This window comes from Oncorhynchus mykiss, chromosome 18 (genome assembly GCF_057628025.1).
Source record: "Oncorhynchus mykiss isolate SJ-2025 chromosome 18, ASM5762802v1, whole genome shotgun sequence".
In the NCBI taxonomy this organism is placed as follows: Eukaryota; Metazoa; Chordata; class Actinopteri; order Salmoniformes; family Salmonidae; genus Oncorhynchus; species Oncorhynchus mykiss.
Genome location: NC_143039.1, coordinates 54,493,808 through 54,518,667, shown reverse-complemented (window position 1 = coordinate 54,518,667; position 24,860 = coordinate 54,493,808). Strand labels below are relative to the sequence as shown.

The 24,860-nt window shown below is 42.3% G+C and overlaps 1 protein-coding gene across 7 annotated transcripts in view; it reads left to right on the top strand.

Moving 5' to 3' along the window:
* Positions 1–24,860, top strand: part of LOC110496383 (uncharacterized) — a 70,455-nt gene that overhangs the window by 30,207 nt on the left and 15,388 nt on the right. For all 7 annotated transcript variants that reach the window (XM_090208798.1, XM_021572251.3, XM_090208797.1 and 4 more), the window contains 23 exons: positions 3,090–3,143; positions 3,350–3,403; positions 3,510–3,563; positions 6,301–6,354; positions 6,489–6,533; positions 8,311–8,364; positions 8,489–8,542; positions 9,233–9,268; positions 9,460–9,489; positions 9,784–9,837; positions 10,001–10,054; positions 16,729–16,782; positions 19,071–19,124; positions 19,271–19,324; positions 19,457–19,510; positions 19,794–19,847; positions 20,298–20,342; positions 21,582–21,644; positions 21,771–21,824; positions 22,197–22,238; positions 22,690–22,722; positions 23,641–23,694; positions 24,528–24,581. In XM_090208798.1, coding sequence (XP_090064924.1) covers positions 3,090–3,143; positions 3,350–3,403; positions 3,510–3,563; positions 6,301–6,354; positions 6,489–6,533; positions 8,311–8,364; positions 8,489–8,542; positions 9,233–9,268; positions 9,460–9,489; positions 9,784–9,837; positions 10,001–10,054; positions 16,729–16,782; positions 19,071–19,124; positions 19,271–19,324; positions 19,457–19,510; positions 19,794–19,847; positions 20,298–20,342; positions 21,582–21,644; positions 21,771–21,824; positions 22,197–22,238; positions 22,690–22,722; positions 23,641–23,694; positions 24,528–24,581 — 1,158 coding nt within the window. The remainder of the gene's footprint in view (positions 1–3,089; positions 3,144–3,349; positions 3,404–3,509; positions 3,564–6,300; positions 6,355–6,488; positions 6,534–8,310; positions 8,365–8,488; positions 8,543–9,232; positions 9,269–9,459; positions 9,490–9,783; positions 9,838–10,000; positions 10,055–16,728; positions 16,783–19,070; positions 19,125–19,270; positions 19,325–19,456; positions 19,511–19,793; positions 19,848–20,297; positions 20,343–21,581; positions 21,645–21,770; positions 21,825–22,196; positions 22,239–22,689; positions 22,723–23,640; positions 23,695–24,527; positions 24,582–24,860) is intronic.

Sequence of the window (24,860 nt, the reverse complement as noted above, 5' to 3'; positions counted from 1 at the left end):
TGCAGTAGCAGTGTAGAAAAGCAATATATTTTTTAGGAATACCAGACCATTCTTTAGGAGTAGGAAAAAAGTCCTACATGTCATAGTGAGAATTACAGGACTGTTGGCCACAGAGGAAGTGTAGCACAGAGAACAAGCCCACGCAGACGCCCACCCGCTCCGTTAGAAACACACACTTTGGGTCTGTTAAACACACACACACACACACACACACACACACACACACACACACACACACACACACAGAGAGACACACACACACACTGGGTCGGCCCTACGTGGCATTGCCAGCTGGAAGCTATAGGTTATAATTTCCCCTTCAGCCCATACCAGGCCAGGCATGTAGCATACAGCCAGTCCAGACCACACTAAATCTGGGTTCAAATAAGATTGGTGTCCTTTTTTATGCTTTTTCTGTGATTGAATGAGCTTGCCTGGTGGGTAGTTCCAAAACCACCTGACACTCCAGGCAGGGCTCAATCAAGTGCTCAAAGTATTTGAAATATTTGAAATACTATGTGAACCCAGGTCTAGTCCCGCGGAGGATCCTTAAGATGGCCAGAGTGTAGGCTGGAAAGCAAGGCCACACTTCTCACATCTATGGTTGAAATGCACTTAAAGTTATGTTATGGTTTTGACAGCTGCACCTGTAGCGAGTGTGCTGTAATTTCAACATGTAGGCAACATGTAGGCAGTGTAACTTCCCACTTTGATATCCACAGTGTTAGGACTTGGAAATATTAGGTTCCGACACCAAGATCAGGTTAACAGTCTCAACGTCATAGAATCACATTCCAGCCATGTCGACTCACAACACAAGCAGACGCCCTTAGCTAAAAAAAATGATGCATGCCTGAATCCTGGCAATTTATTCATTTGCAGACATGGCGTGGTGGTGGAATTTCCAGGGTGAGTTGGAGAAGAACAGCCACCAAACACGTGGTGTTTTCTGCTTCTGAACCATCTATTAATCTATCTCTATCTGCTAAACCCATAGAAATATCATGACTATTCTATTTCATTCTATTTCTGGAAAATGCATGTTTCTACCCTAGGGTTTTTGCAATTCCGTTTGTGTAAACTTTTTAAGCAGACTGCAAAACTTACACCCATAGGCGGGGTCAGAATGGACATGCTGGCACATTGACTGTAAGTGGTAAAAGTGAATTCATCCCTTTTCATGCTCTGATTGCTACTATAGAAAATACACTGACTATACAAAACATTAGGAACACCTGCACTTTCCATGACATAGTCTAACCAGGTGAATCCATGTGAAAGCTATGATCCCTTAGTGATGTCACTCAATAAATCCACTTCAATCAGTGTAGATGAAAGGGAAGAGCAGTGGTGGAAAAAGTACTCAGTTGTAGTACTTGAATAAAAGTAACCTTAATAGAAAATGACTCAAGTAAAAGTGAAAGTCACCCAGTAAAATACTGATTTAGTAAAAGTCTAAAAGCATGTGGTTTTAAATATACTGAAGTATCAAAAGTGAATGTAAAAATTATTTCAAATTTCTTAAATTAAGCAAACCAGACGGCACAATTTTATTGATTTATTTGCGGATCGCCAGGGGCCAACTCTAACACTCTGACATAATTTACAAATGAAGCATTTGTGTTTAGTGTTTCTACCAGATCAGAGGCAGTAGGGATGAGCAGGGATGTTCTCTTGATAAGTGTGGGAATTGGACCATTTTCCTGTCCTGCTAAGCATTCAAAATGTAATGATTACTTTTGGGTACCAGCAACATGTATGGAGTAAAAAGTACTTTATTTTCTTTAGGAATGTAGTGAAGTAAAAGCAAAAGTTGTCAAAAATATAAGTAGTTAAGTACAGATACCCCCCCCCCCCAAATTACTTAAGTAGTACATTAAATTATTTTTACTTACAGTAAGTACTTCCCACCACTGGGGAGGAGACATGCTAAAGAAGGATGTTTAAGCCCTGAGACAATTGAGACATGGATTGTGTACGTGTGCCATTCAAAGGGTGAATGGACAAGACAAAATATTTAAGTGCCTTTAAACAGGGCATGGTAGTAGGTACCAAGCACACAGGTTTGTGTCAAGACCTGCAAAGCTGCTGGATTTTTCACGCTCAACAGTTTCCCATGTGTATCAAGAATGGTCCACCACCCAAAGGACATCCAACCAACTTGATAACATGATACAACTGTGGGAAGCATTGGAGTCAACATAGGCCAGCATCCCTGTGGAACGCTTTTGACACCTTGTAGAGTCCATGTCCCAATGAATTGAGGCTGTTCTGAGGGCCAAAAGGAGAGGGTGCCTCAATATTAGGAAGGTGTTCCTAATGTTTGGTATACTCAACAGACTAGACTAGACAGTTGTACAAAAGCAATGTAAAGTATTTTGTGTAACGTGTATTTTCATTATAGGCGGTTGTATGAAGACGTTTTGTTGAATTGTTTCTCTCTTTTGATGAAGAATGCGTCAAAGTGGTACAAGCTCTGAGAGTAATGAAAGGGTACATCGGTTTATGAAGTGAAGTTTTTCTGGTGGTTGAAGGCTTATTGGCACTATGTAATTAAACACTCATATGTTTTTTTGGTTTCTTCTAATTCTTTGGAGGGATTCCTTGGCGCAAAGAATGACATCAGAGCACAAACCAAAACTAGGATGTTGAAAGACTATAGACCATTTTAAAAGCAATATTTCGTTGAGATTGCGGTTGGGGTTGTGTTTGCCTGTGTGTATGAACTGACCTCTGCGTGGAGAACACTGCGGGTCTTCGAGAACCGGACTGGACCGCTGTTAACATAGTTTGGCCCCCAACGCCATTGCTCAAAAGTTGAATCTGTTCTATCTGTTGGTCCTTGCTTGTTTATGTACAGTGTGTGCATTCTTTATGTGAATAACTCTCTGTTTTGTCCCAAAGTCTGTTTTTATGTGTTTATTGTGTACTACATGTTCTAACAGTAATCTACTAATCCCTGTTCAGGAAATGAACCCGACCATGTTGTCTCACAGCACCTCGTCGCTGTCTGCATCTGTTGTTACACTATTACGCCTACGCATCACCGGTGTCAAGCCACTCTATAACCTCCTCTCCTCTCTCTACAGGGGGATCCCGGTAGCCAGGGGACATCCGGTGACAAAGGATCCAATGGGGAGAAGGTGAGATGATCCTAAAGAGTTGTGATACGGATGCTTTTCCCCTGTTCTGTACCTCTCATGACATGTCTGTCACAGAGGTGCTTCATTAAATGGTGAGGCGAGTATCTGTTCTGCTGCTTGTCTGCAAGCAGACACTACATTTGGACACGTACAGTAGACAGCAATAATATACTTTTTAGATGATTTTGTTTTAAAACCACTTCCAGGGAACCAGTGGAGCGGCAGGTCTTGCTGGGAAAGATGGATCTAAAGGAGAAAGAGTATGAGACAACCACCTTACAATAAGATTCTCCTACAATAAGTAAGTGTTATTATGATGTAAACATTTCTGATTAACTTCTGGATGTTTCTGCTTTATTGTGACAGGGTGATTCTGGGCTGGCAGGCGATCAGGGATTACCTGGACCTCTGGGACCAAAGGTGAGTGATCCTTGTAGTTCTCTTTGTTGATTCCATATAGGTCTCGGACAGTATACAATAGCCAATGTACTCTCATGACTACATGCAATCTGCTCTTTGCAAACCCTTGTCTTGTGTTTGGATTTGTGGCAGGTTAAGTTAGATTTGTGGCAGGTTAAGTTAGAGTTTAAAGTTAAGAGTTTTATTTGGTTTTGTCTACTCTGATATCAAAGACAGCCTTGTTCTTTGTGTTCTGTGTCTTGGTGGGCGTTTGACATTTGATAGATAATTACCTCTATGCTTGCTATTGATTTACACTGACTTGGTTGGCTGACTTCCCTTGTCTGAGGCAGCTGGAGAGGGAGGGAGAGAAGGGCGAGAGAAAGCAAGTGGGGGAAGAGAGAGAGGAAAGAGAGGGAGTGGAAGAGGGGGGAGAGAGAGTGGTTAGGTTTGGCCAATTTGCTGTGTGACCACTCTGTCCCAGACTCCCAGCCAAAAAGAAGGTCTCCGCTCAGACTAGCGTGGACAAGAGCCCCCTGTTGACAGACCTTTGGAAAGTTAATGTTTTTTAGACTGTACACCAGGGAAATGAGTCATTTATATCAAACAAACTCCTGAACATAGCATGTCCCTGTAACTGTGAATTCCTTGATGATACTAATACTTTTGTATTGTGGTGAGTTTACTCACTACCTACAGTACCAGTCAAAAGTTTGGACACACCTACTCAATCAAGGGGTTTTCTTTATTTTTTAAACTATTTTCTAAATTGTGGAAAAATAGAGAAGACATCAAAACTATGAAATAACACATTGAATTATATAGGTAGCAAAAAAGTGTTAAACAAATCAAAATATATTTGAGATTCTTCAAAGTAGCCACCCTTTGCCTTTTTTAATTTGCACATTTATTTAACTAGGCAAGTCAGTTAAAAAAATACATTATTTACAATGACCAAACCTGGACCAATTGTGCACCGCCCTATTGGACTCCCAATCACAGCCCGGTGTGATACAGCCTGGATTCGACCCAGGGACTGTAGTGATGCCTCTTGCACTGAGATGCAGTGCTTCAGAACCCTGTGCCACACTTGAGCCCTTGATGACAGCATTGCACACTCTTGGCATTCTCTCAACCAGCTTCACCTGTAATTATTTTCCAACAGTCTTCAAGGATTTCCCACATATGCTGAGCACTTGTTGGTTGCTATTCCTTCACTCTGCGGTCCAACTCTTCCCAAACCATCTCAATTGGGTTGAGGTCAGGTGATTGTGGAGGTCAGGTCATCTTATGTAGCACTCCATCACTCTCATTCTTGGACAAATAGCCCTTACACAGCCTGGAGGTGTGTTGGGTCACTGTCCTGTTGAAAAACAAATGATAGTCCCACTAAGTGCAAACCTGATGGGATGGAGTATCGCTGCAGAATGCTGTGGTAGACATGCTGATTAATTGTGCCTTGAATTCTAAATGAATCACTTAGTGTCACCAGCAAAGCACCCCAACACCATCACTCCTCCTCCTCCATGCTTCACAGTGGGAACCACATATGCGGAGATCATCCGTTCACCTACTCTGTGTCACACAGCAGTTGGAACCAAAAATGTGGATTCATCAGACCAAAGGACAGATTTCCACTGGTCTAATGTCCATTGCTCGTCTTTCTTGGCCCAAGCAAGTCTCTTCTTATTATTGGTGTCCTTTAGTAGTGGCTTCTTTGCAGCAATTCGACCATGAAGGCCTGATTCACACAGTTTCCTCTGAACAGTTGATGTTGCGATGTGTCTGTTACTTGAACCGTGAAGCATTTAATTGGGCTGCAATTTTTGAGGATGGTAACTCTAATGAACTTATTCTCTGCAGCAGAGATAACTCTGGGTCTTCCTTTCCAGGCTCATGAGAGCCTGTTTCATTATAGCACTTGACTCCACTTGAAGAAACTTTCAATGTTCTTGATATTTTACGCATTGACTGACCTTCATGTCTTAAAGTATTGATGAACTGTCATTTCTCTTTGCTTATTTGAGCTCTTCTTGTCATAATATGGACGTGGACTATTACCAAATAGGGCTGTTCTTTATACCAACCCTACCTCGTTACAACACAACTGATTGGCTCAAATGCATTAAGAATGAAAGAAATTACACAAGTTAACTTTTAACAAGGCACACATGTTAATTGAAATGCATTCCAGGTGACTACCTCATGAAGCTGGTTGAGAGAATGCCAAGAGTGTGCAAAGCTGTCAAAAAGGCAAAGGGTATTTACTTTGAAGAATCTCAAATATAAAATATATTTTGATTATCACTTTTTTGGTTACTACATGATTCCATATGTGTTATTTCCTAGTTTTGGTGTCTTCACTATTATTCTACAAAACCATTGAATGAGTAGGTGTGTCCAAACTTTTGACTGTTACTGTACTTCCTAGCTAAACCCATTGCTCTTCAGGGAGTCTAGCATAGGCCATTGGTGGCTTTCCATTGCACTTTGACTCTCCCACATTTGGCTCAGTCAGAACAGAGGTCAGGGGTCAGGGTTCCCCAAGAGGGTCACAATGCTAACCGGTTGCTGTTTTGGGTGTTCATTGGCCTCTACAGAATCCAAGTTATCTTATCAAGTTAGACACAGCAAACCCATTTTCACCCATTTTAATCTCTCGCTAACGGGCAATATTACTGCTCAACTTGAAATTATCGGGTAATAACATTGCATCTGTTATCCGTCAATATAATGTCTGGTCCTTTGGTTCCTACAGGGAATTCAAGGAGACTCAGGACTTCCTGGTTTATCTGGACCCAGAGGCGTCGGTGTGAGTAGAAGTTACAGTAAAAAAAAATAGCACATATATAAAGCCAAAGAAATGAATGCTTTTGTCTCAGATAAACCTATGTTTTCTAAAAGAGTCTTTGGATGTGACTGAATGTCTGTGTTGTAATATGTTAGGGTGAAAAAGGTTTGAAAGGAGATAAAGGATCTGCAGGATTACGGGTAAGTGTTATTACATGTCCTATATTTGATTCAAATGATCGTCAAGTGTCATAGGTCATCACAAGCATGACTGGTTAAGGAAATCAAATATAACTGCATGTACAGAGTTGAGAATAGAAAGCTCCAGCAGGTTTGGTTAACTTTAAAAATAGCAGACACACCTAGCTGGAATGTGCAAATGTGAGTATACCAATTCCCTGCAGGTATACCAATTTAAATAAAGGTAATTAAATGTTTAACAATTGACAGATTTTTTTCCTATTTAAGGGTTAAGTCCATCGTTTCTGAGAAGGAATATAGACCTCCATCTCAGAAGGGACTAATGGTGCAGACAGATGTGAACTGGCTTCCCTGATGCACTCTCCACACTTCCTGTCCTGGGCTTGAGGGGGCGGATCCTAATACACTCTTTCAAGGATAGCGGCCCACAGTACTGTGTGTCAATGCCTCCTTTAAGGGTCCCTGAAATATAGACTTTCACTGCTGCGGATGGTCATTGACTAGGATGTAACACACTGGTCAATCCCTCAGAGTGATTGTGGCCTGTGATTGTAATAATAATACTGACGTAGCACCCAAAATGCACAGTATGTCAAGTGGGTCGTTGAGGTCTTTGATTGTTATAAGGCTTTTGTGATACAGACTGTCCTCGGCGTTGGGTGATGATGTGAGATGATAGGATTTAGACGTGCTGGTCAGTGTCATAGAGATAGAACGGGGTTAAGGGAGAAGGGTTTTAGACAGTGAGAGTAGAAGATTATTTACATGATGGGTTGTATGAAATGAACTGCCAACCGAGATGAAAACGGTAACACCTACAGTACATAAGGACTTCATTACACACTCATAACCCATGTATACCTGTACCGCATCCGTTGGTCGTTGACATACTGTGCGTCTCTGTCTGCACATAAAGTTAAGAATAATAAACCGTGTACAGTACTGTCTATATATTTAGCACATGGCTTTTCCCCACCAACCCTGACCCAAAGCCATGCAGCAGGTTTGAAAAACATGCCAGCATGAAGCAGGATCTGACAACTCAACAGTGGGGTCCTGTAGGAATACGATGATGATGATGGTGGCTATGTTTTCTGTGTTTCTGAGCTGTCGTGTTAAAGCCATCCGTCAGCCAGTCATTCTGTTTTCGGAGAGAATGGACGTCTGGAGAAGCGTTTACTTCTCTGGAGGTGACTGAGGAACTGGTGGTTCAGAACAGGAAGTGGTGGTCCAGAATAGGAAGTGGTCGTTAGGAGAGGCTTCTGGCGGTCAGGGGTATCCATGTTGTTGGCAGATGGAAGAGTCACCAAGCCTGACAGAAATGTGAGACATGTGTAATGTATTCAGCACTAGCTACCTGCTGGTATTGACAATTTAAAATATATATATATTTAACTAGGTAAGTCAGTTAAGAACAAATTCTTATTTTATAATGACTGCCTACCCCGGCCAAATCCTCCCATAACCCGGACAATGCTGGGCCAATTGTGTGCCGCTCTATGGGACTCCCAATCACGGACAGCTGTGATACAGTCTAGGATCGAACCAGGGTCTGTAGTAACACCTCTAGCACTGAGATGCAGTGCCTTAGACTTCTACGCCACTCGGGACCCCTGATGTTCTTTTGAAACAAAACGGCATGGATAGAATGCAGTACAGCTGGGAAGCTGTGGCAAGGTTATTGTTAGTCATAGCAGGCTACTTTTGAATCTCATGTCTTATGTACCTAGAAGACCCTTTCTATTTTCCATTGAACACTGTTTCTTGATCCTCACAGGGTGACAAAGGTATTGATGGATTCCCTGGAAAACCTGGTGTTCCTGGAAAAGAGGTGAGTTATCGTTTTCTGATAATGTTTTGCAGGGAGCATACCGATGTTTACATGAGAGAAAGTTCCTTTCGCTGGTAGTCTACGTCTCGTTTCTGAAAGCTGTTTGTTTGGATTCACTGTCTAGGGTTTGGGAGGACTGACTGGTGCACCTGGAGCCGCTGGCCTGAAAGGGGAAAAGGTATGGTCTTCTCTCTATTAAACACCGTACTACAACACGTGATCATGAACAATACAACATGTGAATTGGAGCAAAACTTTCCTCAAAGAACAATCAAGAAAACACATCAAACATGAGGTGATGTGCTATGCATCATTTTAGGATTGATAGGACGACACTCTTATCCAGAGTGACTCGCAATCAGTGCATTAGCAGGTAAAACAACCACATAATATCACAATCATTGCAGGTAAACCTTTAAAAAAGAGACCTTATCTGTAAAAGCCTTAGTCAGACTGAACTGTTAAGCTTGTGTCTGTGTTCCAGACATTCCTCTGTTTTCCCTCTTTTTAACCATCGAAGGCAGCCCACTCATCTATCTGTCTTGATAACACTTGTCTGACTATAATTACCACACACACACACACACACACACACACACACACACACACACACACACACACACACACACACACACACAGTCTTGTACAGCTAACTTTGTGGGGACACACAATTCCACACACACACACCTCAAGCACTGTATGAAAAGTTAAACTTAACACTGCATCCCGGAAACTACTATTTCCCTTGTCATTGAAATGATTAACGTCTCTGTGTCATCTGAAATATTACCCCATAAACCACACAGACGATTTAAAGAGACAACTTTCGAAAATGTTTCATTTCCTGTGTGGTTTCACTGTCTTGCAGGGAGAGACGGGCCCTGCTGGAATGCCTGGGGATATGGTGAGTTCCTAAACATAGTATGCAGTATGGTTTAATGTCAGGTACTATATACTCCACTAGCATGGATGCCAAGTGCCAACCTGGTACAACAACATAGAGTGATAGGCAAAAAACACATTTAAAATTGGATGTAGATTACTGTTTGTTAGTCCTGTTTAGAAGTGCTTTAAAACACACCTTTATTTTGGCAGGTTCAAAGAGATGGCTTGAAAGGAGAGGCTGTGAGTACAAGGATATAGTCATTTTATTTTCCTGTTTTTTTGTTCAGTATTTTGAGCATGGGTTTGTATCTTTAACACTATTGCCAAGTCTCCATCTGTAGTCATACAGTGTTTCAAGTAAGGTCATGATGTTTTTACACTAGAAAGTACAGAGGTTGAGTTACTACACAATAATGGCTACAGTAACATAGACAGTATAACGTTCCTATGACGTGCAGTATATTGTTACTAAGTGACGACTGTCTCACCTGGACTCTGACTCCGTTATGTCTTTCTGTCTGTTCTATGTTCCAGGGACCGCCAGGACCTCGTGGCCCTCCAGGACCTGATGGTCCCCCTGGACCCCCTGTAAGGAACCACAATTTATTACTTCCTCTGTAGACCCCACCTTCATATTTGACCCAATTACATGTCTCTGTATAGATAACAGATAAATGCAAAATGGCCCAGTAGCTCTGTAGTTTTACCAGTCAGAGCTGAAGTAGAAAATGACAAGCGCTTTTCCCCCCAGGGTGCAACTGGTCAACTTGGTTTACCTGGCGAACCTGGAGAGTTTGGCCAAAGGGTAAGAGTCTTATCTTTGTTATGGGATTTACAGTATATGCCTTTGATTACAGTAGTACTGTAGGCCTGAATCTGACTTCACTGGTACTTTAGTCATAAGATGTTTAGGAGTGGCACAAACAGTAGGTTTCTTCCCATACTCACAAAACCACAGTTAACTTTTTTTGTATGGCACTCAAAGGTTTATTTTTTCTCTCCGTACCAAAGCACTGTAGTCATAGTGACTGTATGTTGACGGTACACAGTCATCTGTATTACAGCAGTACAAAGCCATTGGACTGCTGTTGGATTCCTCCCTCTGTTTTCTACAGGGACAGTTTAGGAAGTCAACTGTCTCACGGAAACAGGGATGAGCTGTTGGACTGCTGTTGGATTCCTCTCCTTGTTTTCTACAGGGACAGTTTAGGAAGTCAACTGTATCACGGAAACAGGGATGGTGCAAAACATTTAAGAACCATAACATCCATGTTGATATCCTAAAAGTAAATAAAGTTATATTCTATTCTAGGCAAGCAAATCCCCATGATAACATTAAACCATCATTTTCTGTATTGCCGTTGTCAATTTGGTCTTTTTGGCATATATCTCTGGATATACCTAATGGGTTCATGAGCACCTGGCTACTCTCTTGCCTCCTGTTGTGGTGGAACTGCCTACAGTGCATTCGGAAAGTATTCAGACCCCTTAACTTTTTCCACATTTTGTTACGTTACTATCACATTTGAAGGTAAGACCCAGGGGCAGACAATGTCAAAGTAACAAAAGTTGATTAATTCGAACACAGGCAGGCAAAGGTACAGGGTGGCAGACAGGCTCAGGGTCAGTGCAGGCAGAGGTTGGTAATCCAGAGTGGTGGGGCAAAGGTACCGGACGGCAGGCAGGCTCGGGGTCAGGTCAGGCAGAGGTTGGTAATCCAGAATAGTGGGGCAAAGGTACCGGACAGCAGGCAGGCTCAGGGCAGAAAACAGTAATGTAGACGAGACAGGAGCAAGTGGAAAAACGCTAGTAGGTTTGAGGAACAAAACGAACAGGCAACAGACAAACAGAGAACACAGGTATAAATACACAGGGGATAATGGGGAAGATGGGCGACACCTGGAGGGTGGTGGAGACAATCACAAAGACAGGTGAAACAGATCAGGGTGTGACAGTTACAAAGATATTCTAAAATTGATAAAATTATTTTTTCCCTCATCAATTTACACACAATACACCATAACGACAAAGGAAATACAGTTTAAAAAAAATCTTTGTACATTTATTACAAATAAAAAATGGAAATATCACATTTACATTTACATTACAAGTATATCTGACTTTTTACACAGTACTTTGTTGAAGCACCTTACAGCCCTGAGTCTTCTTGGATATGACGCTACAAGCTTGGCACACCTGCATATGGAGAGTTTCTCCCATTCTTCTCTGATGATCCTCTCTCGCTGCTATCTTCAGGTCTCTCCAGAGATGCTCGTTCAGGTTCAAGTCCAGGTTCTGGCTGGGCCACTCAAGGACATTCAGAGACTTCCCAAAGTCACTCCTGCATTGTCTTGGCTGTGTGCTTAGGGTCGTTGTCCTGTTGGAAGGTGAAACTTTGACCCAGTCTGAGGTCCTGAGCGCTCTAGAGCAGGTTTTCATCAAGGAACTCTCCGTTCATCTTTCCCTCGATCCTGACTGGTCTCCCAGTCCCTGCTGCTGAAGAACATCCCCACAACATGATGTTGCCACCATCATGCTTTCCCGTATGGATGGTGCCAGGTTTCCTCCAGACATGACGCTTAGCATTCAGGCCAAAGAGTTCCATCTTGGTTTCATCAGACCAGAGAATCTTGTTTTTTCATGGTCTGAGAGTCTTTAGGTGCCTTTAGGCAAACTCCAAGAAGGCTGTCATGTGCCTTTTATTGAGTAGTGACTTCTGTCTGTCCACTCTACCATAAAGGCCTGATTGGTGGAGTGCTGCAGAGATGGTTGTCCCATCTCCATAGAGGAACTCTAGAGCTCTGTCAGAGTGACCATCAGGATCCTGGTCACCTCCCTGACCAAGGCCCTTCTCCCCCGATTGGGTGGCCAGCTCTAGGAAGAGTCTTGGTCGTTTCAAACTTCTTCCATTTAAGAATGATGGAGGCCACTATGTTCTTGGGGACCTTCAATGCTGCAGACATTTTTTTGGTAGCCTTCCCCAGATCTGTGCCTCGACACAATCCTGTCTCGGAGATCTATGGACAATTACTTTGACCTCATGGCTTGGTTTTTGCTCTGACATGCACTGTCAACTGTGGGACCTTAATTAGACAGGTGTGCCTTTCCAAACCATGTCCAACCAATTTAATTTACCACAGTGGACTTCAATCTAGTTGAAGAAACATCTGAAGGATGATCAATAGAAACAGGATGCACGTGATCTCTATTTCAAGTCTCATAGGAAAGGATATGACTACTTATGTAAATAAGGTCTTTTTTATATGTATATATTTTTTAAATTTGCAAACATTTCTAAAAACCTATTTTCGCTTTGTCATTATGGGGTATTGTGTGTTGATTGATGAGGGATAAAACATTGTTTAACCCATTTTAGAATAAGGCTGTAACGTAACAAAACGTGGAAAAATTCAAGGGGTCTGAATACTTTCCGACGGCACTGTATATACTCGGGTACTTCAATATTTGAAACCTTTCAACAGTCACATTCCCCTACTGTATTTACATTCTAGTCATTTAGCAGACTATTATCAGATCGACTTACAACGAGTAGTAGATCCACCGCCTCAGACCTGTCAACACACTACAGCAGGATGAAACGGAGACACGAAGCCTTGCTCTGATAGCAGTGACTACCCCGCAAGCTGGGAACAATCCCAGGATGTTAGCTAACATTCCTATTAAGGTCTAGTTAGGGTTTTATCTAACATTACGATGATAACATCCCCCAGAAAATATAATGCTGTTTTTCCAGGAAGTGTTTAAAATGAAATATCCTTGGAATGTTCTCCTAACTTTCTAAAATGTTGTCCACAACACTAAAATGTTGTCCACAACATCTGTATCAACCACCACAGAACATTCCTTTAAGGTTCTTATTACCAGGTAAAGTAATAACAAAATGTGTTCTGGGAACGTTCTTACAACATCAGGCGAATGGACAGATTCTGTCTTATTAGAACTTTTAGGGCAACCTAATAAATGTTCTGGGAACGTTCACAGAACCAACTTTGGTTTGGTGGGTAATCTGACTGAGCCAGACCTCCTGCAGGGAGCTGTAGGATGTTACGTCAGCTGGAGTTGATTTATTTCTATGAGCGTATAATATAAACTACAACGTGTCAGCATATGAAACAGCAGTTTACACCAGTTTTTATTCATTTTCCTTCCGCTCCCCAATTTACTTAAAACTCAATTTCTTTATTTCCCCATGGGCTTCACCTGAGTACCCCTAGTGGCTGGAGTGCAACTGTATTAAGGCCCTTACATTTAGATAGTACACAGTTGATGGAATGAGATGTCTTCTAACTATGTCAAAAGGAGCTCTATCGGTCACTGTATGTGTGGAGGAATACCCTCGTCATAGGACTTTGATGGTTACACATTTAGAAAATGACATGACAGGTTTCTCATATGAACGTGGTGATGACACTGTATTTATTATGAAGGCATCACCGTACCTCCGTAGTATTTAGCAGACGCACAATTATCCAGAGTGACTTTTTTACATTTATTTGTATTTATTTCACCTTTATTTAACCAGGTAGGCTAGTTGAGAAAAAGTTCTCATTTACAACTGCGACTTGGACAAGATAAAGCAAAGCAGTGTGACACAAACAACAACGCAGAGATACACAAGGAATAAACAAACGTACAGTCAATAACATAATAGAAACATCTGTATACAGTGTGTGCAAATGAAGTAAGGAGGTAAGGCAATAAATAGGCCAAGATTGGCGAAGTAATTACAATTTAGCTATTTACACTGGAGTGATGTACTGTATGTGCAGATGAGGATGTGCAAGTAGAAATACTGGTGTGCAAAAGGGCAGAAAAACAAAAACAATATGGGCTATTTAAAGATGGTCCGTGTACAGCTGCAGCGATCGGTAAGCTACGCTGACAACTGACACTTCAAGTTAGTGAGGGAGATATAAGTCTCCAACTTCAGTGATTTTTGCAATTCGTTCCAGTCTTTGGCAGCAGAGAACTGGAGGGAGAGGCGGCCGAAGAAGGTGTTGGCTTTGGGAATGACCAGTGAAATATAACTGCTGGAGCTCATGCTACGGGTGGGTGTTGCTATGGTGACCAATGAGCTGAGATATGGCGGAGCTTTACCTAGCAAAGACTTATAGATGACCTGGAGCCAGTGGGTTTGGCGATGAATATGCAGCGAAGACCAGCCAACGAGAGCATACAGGTCGCAGTGGTGGATAGTAAATGGGGCTTTGGTGACAAAATGGATGGCACTGTGATAGACTGCATCCAATTTGCTGAGTAGAGTGTTGGAGGCTATTTTGTAAATGACATCGCCGAAGTCAAGGATCGGTATGATAGTCTGTTTTCCGAAGGTATGTTTAGCAACATGAGTTAAGGATGCTTTGTTGCGAAATATGAAGCTGATTCTAGATTTAACTTTGGATTGGAGATGCTTAATTTGAGTTTGGAAGGAGAGTTTACAGTCTAGCCAGACACCTAGGTATTTATAGTTGTCCACATATTCTAAGTCAGAACCGTCCAGAGTAGCGATACTAGTCGGGCAGGCAGGTGAGGGCAGTGATCGGTTGAAGAGCATGCATTTAGTTTTTGCTATAATTTAAGAGCAGTTGGAGGCCAGGGAAGGAGTGTTTCATGGCGTTGAAGCTTGTTTGGAGGTATGTTAACACAGTGTCCAAAGAAGGGCCAGAAGTATACAGAATGATGTCGTCTGTGTAGAGGTGGATCAAAGAATCACCAGCAGCAAGAGCTACATCATTGATATATACAGAGAAAAGAGTCGGCCCGAAAATTGACCCCTGTGGCACCCCCATAGAGACTGCCAGAGGTCCGGACAACAGGCCCTCCGATTTGACACACTGAACTCTATCTGAGAAGTAGTTAGTGAACCAGGCGAGGCAGTCATTAGAGAAACCAAGGCTGTCGAGTCTGCCGATAAGAATATGGTGATTGACAGAGTTGGAAGCCTTACAGACTTACAGAAGTAATTAGTGCTAAATCAAATCAAATGTATTTATTTATATAGCCCTTCTTCGTACATCAGCTGATATCTCAAAGTGCTGTACAGAAACCCAGCCGAAAACCCCAAACAGCAAGCAATGCAGGTGTAGAAGCACGGTGGCTAGGAAAAACTACCTAGAAAGGCCAAAACCTAGGAAGAAACCTAGAGAGGAACCAGGCTATGAGGGGTGGCCAGTCCTCCTCTGGCTGTGCCGGGTGGAGATTATAACAGAACATGGTGAAGATGTTCAAATGTTCATAATTGACCAGCATGGTCAAATAATAATAATCACAGGCAGAACAGTTGAAACTGGAGCAGCAGCACGGCCAGGTGGACTGGGGAGAGCAAGGAGTCATCATGCCAGCTAGTCCTGATGCATGGTCCTAGGGTTCAGGTCCTCTGAGCAAGAGAAAGAAAGAGAGAAAGAGAGAATTAGAGAGAGCATACTTAAATTCACACAGGAGACCGGATAAGACAGGAGAAGTACTCCAGATATAACAAACTAAGCCGAGCCCCCCAACACATAAACTACTGCAGCAGAAATACTGGAGGCTGAGACAGGAGGGGTCATTTTTTCACCTATTCGGCTCGTGGAGTCAAACCAGGGACCTTTTAGATATTAACCAAACTCTCGTAACTGCTAGGATTCCTATCTACTTTGTCCTCCTTACTACCTCTACCAGAGCGCTAAGTCTAACCTGTTCACTGTGGGCTATTCAGAGTGGATCCCCTGGCCTAGTCTACTCTCTTCTGTTCTGTTCTGAGCAACACAACAGCTGGTTACAGCTTGGTCTATTTTCCCTTTGACCTTTTGGGATGTTCTGTCATGGCTTGAAGCACTTAACTGTACCTCAGTGTGTTTTTACTGTTGCTGAGACCTTCACTTTGGTGGGATGAGGGCAGGCCCAGAGCCATTAACAATTTCAATGACAAGGGATATAGTAGTTTCTGGGATGTAGTGTTAACTGAAGTTTAACTTTTCATACGGTGCTTGAGGTGTGTGTGTGTGTGTGTGTGTTTATTGAGGATGTGAAGTCACTGAGGGATTTCTGCTGTGATAATGGTGCTGTCATGGCCGACAGGGCCAGTCACATGGTTGATCATCTGTGTAGTGGACCTTCCCTGGCTCCTCACACGCTTCACAGTCCACACCGCAGCCATCAGTCAGCTGTTTCCCTGACAAGCCTCAAAGAATTGTCCACCCGCCCATACTTTACATTAACAGTATCAGTCACAGCAGTAGGGCCGTCTCACGTTAAACATGACGCAGTATCTTACAGAATCCTGCAGAGGGCAGTATATCACAGTGCATTCAATGAGAGAGAGAGTCGGATTCAAGTACAGGAGTTGCCAAAGCAGCAGAGGTTTTAAAGGGTTGATTTTTTTATTGAATAAACATGTTATCCAGCACAAGTTTATTTTCTACCAACGTTACGTTTTTTTGTATGTATGATGGTTGATTTTGTGTCTTCCTTTTTCAGGGCAAGAAAGGTGAAAGTGGATTACCTGGTGTTGACGGGCTACCCGGACCACCGGTAAGAATACCAGTTTATGTCTGTGTGCTATCCACGGCAGGCACTCTTTATTGTGTCCTACAGTATCAGATAATTTACAGATATATTCCGTGACATAAACATCTGTTGGAACATGAAGCCTATGTGTAACAGTAGGATTCCCTGCATCATAATCAAATCAAATCAAAGTTTATTTGTCAAGCGCGCTGAATACAACAGGTGTAGACCTGACAGTGAAATGCTTTCTTACAGGCTCTAACCAATAGTGCAGAAAAGGTATTAGGTGAACAATAGGTGAGTAAAGAAATAAAAACAACCGTAAAAAGACAGTGAAAAATAACAGTAGCGACGCTACATACAGTAGCGTGGCAACATACAGACACTGGTTAATCAAGCTGATTGAGGTAGTATGTACATGTAGATATGGTTAAAGTGACTATGCATATATGATAAACAGAGAGTAGCAGTAGCGTAAAAGAGGGATTGGCCAGGGGTGGGTGGGTGGGACGCAATGCAGATCGCCCGGTTAGCCAATGTGTGGGGGCACTGGTTGGTCGGCCCAATTGAGGTAGTATGGGCATGAATGTATAGTTAAAGTGACTATGCATATGTGATAAACAGAAAATAGCAGCAGCGTAAAAGAGGGGTTGGGGGGAGGGGGGGCACACAATGCAAATAGCCATTTGGTTACCTGTTCAGGAGTCTTTTGGTTTGTGGGTAAAAACTTTTGAGAAGGATTTTTGTCCTAGCGTTGGCACTCTGGTGACGCTTGTCATGCGGTAGTAGAGTTAACAGTCTATGACTGTGGTGGCTGGGGTCTTTGACAATTTTTAGGGCCTTCCTCTGACACCGCCTGGTGTAGAGATCCTGGATGATAGGCAGCTTAGCCCCAGTGATGTATATACCCTCTGTGGTGCCTCGCGGTCGGAGGCCGAGCAATTGCAGTACCAGGCAGTGATGCAACCATGCTCTCGATGTTGCAGCTGTTGAACGCTGAGCTGTAGTCAATGAATAGCATTCTCACATAAGTGTTCCTTTTGTCCAGGTGGGAAAGGGCAGTGTGGAGTGCAATAGAGATTGCATTATCTGTGGATCTGTTTGGGCGGTATGCAAATTGGAGTGGGTCTCGGGTTTCTGGGGTGATGGTGTTGATGTGAGTCATTACCAACCTTTCATAAGAACTCTTTTGACACAATGAATGGAGTATGTGTCAGTTATCATCACACCTCTTAAACCTTGGGCTCATTCAATGGCATTTCATTCTTGATGTTAACTACTCACCATGGACTGCGTACCTGACACAACTTCTCTCTCAGTACTAGCATCACTAAACACTTCCACTGGATGGAAAATACTGTATTCTCGGCCTCTTCAGAACTCATCCACACTGCATAAATTAATTCATATTCAATATCACTCTTAAAAGCAATAATTAGCGCCTTAAGGCCTGGAATTTCTTTAGACAAGGTGACCACCCTACCAGCAGGGGTGGAAAAAGTACAGAATTGTCATACTTGAGTAAAAGTAAAGATACCTTAATAGAAAATGACTCAAGTAAAAGTGAATGTCTCACAGTAAAATACTACTGGAAGGATAAGTCTAAAAGTACTTGGTTATAAATATACTTTAAGTATCAAAAGTAAATGTCATTGCTAAAATACAGTTAATTATCACAAGTACAATGATAAATTATAAAAAATTCCTTATATTAAACAAACGGCACAATTTCTTTCAAAAAATGTATTATTTTTATTTTAGTTTTTTTTTTTTTTACAGATATCCAGGGGCACACTAACACAGACATAATGTACAGACAAAGCATTTGTGTTTAGTGAGCACCAGATCAGAGGCATTAGGGATGACCAGGGATGCTCACTTGATAAGTGTGTGAATTGGAAAAAGGTCTTGTCCTGCTAAGCATTTGAAATGTAATGAGTACCTTTGGGTGTCAGGGAAAACGTATGGTGTAAAAAGTACATGCTTTTCTTTAGGAATGTAGTGAAGTAAAAGTAAAAGTTGTCAAACATAAATAGGTAAGAACAGATACCCCCCCAAAATTACTTAAGTAGTACTTCAAAGTATTTTTTACATAGTTACTTTACACCACTACAGTACCTACCAGGAATAACTCATCGCCCTACTATTATATTTCCACGATTTGCAGCTGACAGAATATCAGACCAACCTAGAATACAATACTGTACTTTACAATACTCTCCCCTCTAGTGGCTGATGCTGGTACTGTATGTCTTGCCTGTTGGACTGAGGTTGATGACCGTTTTTGTTGATGATGCTGTGTCTCTTTATAGGGTTCCCAGGGGCCTCCTGGAGGGCAAGGAAGACCTGGACAAACTGGACCTCCTGTGAGTTCGGTGCACCAACAATCCATTGAAGGCTGTACAGCAGTTTACTGTCAGCAGTCATCCCAAAAGCTCATCCAAAGCAAATGTAACCCACATAGAGGAGATAGAAATAATAGAAAAAATAATGTTCCATTTTCTTTGCTCAGGGTCTACCTGGCGAGATTGGATTTTCAGGGAAACCAGGAGAGGCAGGCAAAGCAGTAAGTTTACAGTATATTTTTTCCACGTTTACAGGTTACATGTTTGACATGTTATAATATGATTCACTAAAGTAACATTGAGTTGTCTAAGCACTCATGTCCCAGACTTATCCCAGTATTTATTGTTGGAAGGGTTTACCTGGAAACGATGGGCTGGACGGACTTCCAGGCAATGACGGAGCCAAGGTCAGTGTAGTATTAGTAGAAGTAGTGATTCATGTTTTATAACCAACTGAAAGTTTCAGGTCTTTATTCCTCACAAAACAGTAAGGAAACATCTAATAACATGTAACATTCCAAAGTTCTAGAGGATGGTATCCTTACCGACACGTTTAGGTTCTCAGAATGTTGTCACATGGTAATGCCATGACCAACCTATTTGCAGCTTTCAACGTTCTGTGTTAGTTAGGATAATATCTGATACAATGCCATAAATGTACTAAACTGTGTTATTCATTCATCTCCATAGGGGCCTAGAGGAGAGTCTGGATTGGATGGCTTCCCTGGTAAACCTGGTCCTAAGGTACAGTGATACTACTCTTTGTCCAAAATGGCACCCCTTTTCCTATATAGAACACTCCATAGAGCTCTGGTCAAAAGTAGTGAACTACATAGGAATTACAGTCGGGTGCCATTTCAGATGCAACCTCTGTCTGGACACCCAGGCCATATCAATGGTACTTCATAAAAGTAATGCAGCAGACTGAAGTTTATATAGAGTCTATAAAGGTGACTTTTAAAGTATCCCCTTTCACCTAATTTGGAAGGATCATTAAATAGGAGCTGGAGTTGTTGAATAGAAACCATCTGAGATATACCTCTGCGTTTATAGACAATCCTTTTTCATTGCGCATGGCTCCTTACAGCCCCCCACTTGAATGCAGACGTAGTTAATAGACAGTGTGACAGAAATGTTAATTGTGGTCTGAGGAATCTTATGATCTCATGATTACCGAATGTGTCCCTGCTATAGGGTGAGGAAGGACCACCGGGACCAAGAGGACCTGGAGGAGAGGGGGTGAGTTACTAATGCCTGGCTATAACCTTACATTTTTTTATTTATTTATTTATTTTATTTTACCTTTATTTAACCAGGTAGGCAAGTTGAGAACAAGTTCTCATTTACAATTGCGACCTGGCCAAGATAAAGCAAAGCAGTTCGACAGATACAACGACACAGAGTTACACATGGAGTAAAACAAACATACAGTCAATAATACAGTATAAACAAGTCTATATACAATGTGAGCAAATGAGGTGAGAAGGGAGGTAAAGGCAAAAAAGGCCATGGTGGCAAGGTAAATACAATATAGCAAGTAAAACACTGGAATGGTAGTTTTGCAATGGAAGAATGTGCAAAGTAGAAATAAAAATAATGGGGTGCAAAGGAGCAAAATAAATAAATAAATTAAATACAGTTGGGAAAGAGGTAGTTGATTGGGCTAAATTATAGGTGGGCTATGTACAGGTGCAGTAATCTGTGAACTGCTCTGACAGTTGGTGCTTAAAGCTAGTGAGGGAGATAAGTGTTTCCAGTTTCAGAGATTTTTGTAGTTCGTTCCAGTCATTGGCAGCAGAGAACTGGAAAGAGAGGCGGCCAAAGAAATAATTGGTTTTGGGGGTGACTAGAGAGATATACCTGCTGGAGCGTGTGCTACAGGTGGGAGATGCTATGGTGACCAGCGAGCTGAGATAAGGGGGGACTTTACCTAGCAGGGTCTTGTAGATGACATGGAGCCAGTGGGTTTGACGACGAGTATGAAGCGAGGGCCAGCCAACGAGAGCGTACAGGTCGCAATGGTGGGTAGTATATGGGGCTTTGGTGACAAAACGGATTGCACTGTGATAGACTGCATCCAATTTGTTGAGTAGGGTGTTGGAGGCTATTTTGTAAATGACATCGCCAAAGTCGAGGATTGGTAGGATGGTCAGTTTTACAAGGGTATGTTTGGCAGCATGAGTGAAGGAGGCTTTGTTGCGAAATAGGAAGCCAATTCTAGATTTAACTTTGGATTGGAGATGTTTGATATGGGTCTGGAAGGAGAGTTTACAGTCTAACCAGACACCTAAGTATTTGTAGTTGTCCACGTATTCTAAGTCAGAGCCGTCCAGAGTAGTGATGTTGGACAGGCGGGTAGGTGCAGGTAGCGATCGGTTGAAGAGTAATGAAAAATCATTATACTCAACTAAAAGTTCCAATCTCACATGCTCTTCATCTTTCTGTGTGTGTGTGTGTGTGTGTGTGTGTGTCTTACAGGGAAAAGTTGGTTTAACTGGACAACCAGGTGTTGTTGGACCAAAAGGAGAGAAAGGAGGACAGGTGAGTTTGATCTCATAAGCACAATTAAAGCTACACTCCTGAATTGTGCATCAGCCCAATGACAGCTTGCATCTAAATTCCCTTGTGTACTATGCTCCTGTTTGTGTCTTGTGTTTTCTTTTTTAGGGTGACCAGGGACAAGGCGGCTCTCTCGGGCCAAAGGGTGACAAAGGTGACAAGGTAAGACAGAGATACAGTATGAGACATTGATTCACAAAGACTCATGTAAACAGCTAGCTACTGTATGTCACAACATCATCTAAAAGCCGTACAGTCTCTTACCTTTACCATTACTAGACAGTCAGTAACAATGAACAAGATTCTTGTTACTGTGTGTTTTGCTTGACGAGTGATTGGATGAGCATGGTTATTAGCTTAAAAGCTATGTTTGCTGCATGAAAGATGTTTGCTGCTTGTATCCGAGAGTGTGTTTGTCACAGATACTTCCTCTTCACTTTGTCTCACTAAGGACCACCAGGACTAGTGTTTTGTAATGATTTAATTAACATTCACACACTATGTGTGTGTGTGTGTGTGTGTGTGTCGCCTCAGGGTGACACGGGACCCAAGGGAACTCCAGGAATACCAGGAAATGTGAGTAAAGTAGAGGGATGTTGATTGGTGCAAATGACCATATTAACCACAGGAGGTTGGTGGCACCTTAATTGGGGAGGACGGGCTCATGGTAATGGCTGGAGCGAAATTGATTGAATGGTATCAAACACATGGTTTCCATGGTTTCCAGGTGTTGGATGCCATTCCATTTGCTCCATTCCGACCATTATTATGAGCCGTCCTCCCCTCAGCAGCCTCCACTGATTTTAATACACTGTAAAATAACTCAGGGAAGGACACAATGTATTGTAGTAAATTCGAACAGTGGAAATTGACATGTTTGTGAACCGAATCATCTTTCTGTCATGCATATATCAGAACAATAAAACATTTGGATCCATGTACAACTAAGCAAACAAAAAACTTCCTGGAAAAATGGATTATAATTCGAAGATGCTTGTTGGCTAACTTGTCTCTGTTTTTCTCTCAGGTGGCCAATGTTATCCCTGAGCCTGGTGAGCCTGTAAGTACTGTAGAAACGAACCAGATCTCACAGTCTCCCTTCAGTATTCAACGTTTGTCCGGGGGGATAGGGTTAAAACAGAAAAACATGTGCCCAGCACTGGGACCGAACCCACAATCCTCAGAGCCGGAGCGTGTGCTTTAAGGCGGTGAGCCTACTAGATATAATTGGCTCACGCGTAGCCCCTAGTGAATGGTATTGAAGGCATTTCTCAACATCCTGGGGACCAAGAGAAACAATGAATACTGAAGTCGATCTGGTGTGACCTTGCTGGTTAGAAACAGCTCTGTGTTAGACATTTTCTCCAGGCATTTAAATTAAAATTCTCTTTAATTTTAAATTTTACCCCCTTTTCTCCCCAATTTCGTGGTATCCAATTGTTAGTAGTTACTATCTTGTCTCATCGCTACAACTCCCGTACGGGCTCGGGAGAGACGAAGGTCGAAAGCCATGCGCCAACCAAGCCGCACTGCTTCTGCTTCTTAACACAGCGCGCATCCAACCCGGAAGCCATCCGCACCAATGTGTCGGAGGAAACACTGTGCACTTGGTGCACCTGGTGTGCACTGCGTCCAGCCCACCACATTAGTCGCTAGTGCACGATGAGACAAGGATATCCCTACCGGCCAAAGCCTTCCTAACCCGGACGACTCTAGGCCAATTGTACGTTGCCCCATGGACCTCCCGGTCGCGGCCAGCTGCATTAGAGCCTGGGCGCAAACCCAGAGTCTCTGGTGGCACAGCTAGCACTGCGATGCAGTGCCCTAGACCACTGCACCACCCGGGAGGTCCTCAATGCATTTTTTATGTAGGCTTTAGTTGATTGTCGCCAGTCCTAGAAACTGTACAAAACACGTATTGCTATACAGAAATATTACACAACCTGGATGTGCATTTATCCTGTTTCTTTCTCCCCAGGGAACACCTGGAGAGAGAGGAGAAAAGGGAGAGCAGGGGAATCCAGGAGATATTGTGAGTTCAGAATAGAAGCAGCCTTTTACAGTTCCAATGGAGTAACATTAGGCTGCATTTGGGGAAAATCAGCAGTTCTCCAAACTCTCCACTGGATGCCAAAAGAGATGCGAGCCGCTGAAAGTGTCCCCTTTATTTGGTAGAGTCAGATGGACATCAACTATGCTGCAGTTCAGTGGTGGAAAAAGTACTTAACTGTCATACTTGAGTAAAAGTAAAGATACCTTAATGGAAAATGACTCAAGTAAAAGTGAAAGTCACCCAGTAAAATACTACCTGATTAAAAGTCTAAAAGTTCTGGTTTAAAATGTACTTATGCACAGTGGTGGAAAAAGTATTCAATTGTCATAAGTCAAAGTATATTCTATACATCAAATTCCCACACTTAGACATAATTTACAAACTCAGTATTTGTGTTTAGTGAGTCCTCCAGATCTGAGGCAGATCAGATAAACAAGGAGTTATATTGATAGGTGAGTGTATTGGACCATAATGCTGTCCTGTCTGAGCACTCAAATGAGGACTTTTTGGTGTCAGGGAAAATGTATGGGAATAAAAAGTACATATTTTCATTAGGAATGTGGTGAAGTAAAAGTAAAAGTAGTCCAAAATATTAATAGCAATGTACAGATACCCCCCAAAAACGACTGAAGTCGTACTTCAAAGTATTTGTATTTCAGTACTTTACACCACCGCTGCAGTTACAGTGCTCTACCACTAGGATGGACACTGTTCGCTTTGAAAGGAATCGTATGGCATTGCAAAATACGGAATAATTTGTTTGATGTTGAACACCATTCTGGGGATGTTACTAACCTGTGTGTTGTGTGAAGGGTCAACGAGGAGTGCCTGGTGAACAAGGCTTTGCGGGACTGCCCGGACCACAGGTAAGGACTTCAGTCAATCAAATGTTATTTATATTTGGACACTCATCTATTCACAACCGATGTAGACAATACCATAAGGGCCCTATAAAATACGTACATTTTTTTGGCCTAACACCATTTTGTACAATGCTTAAAGAATGACTGCTTTTAAAAAGCACCGAATCCCTTTGAAACGGCCTATAGCAGTCAGAAAAAGTGATCTGCTTTTTACTACAAAGTGCAAATAGGATACTTTTGGTTATAAAGTCAGTCTCGTCTAAGACAAAGTTTTGAACATCC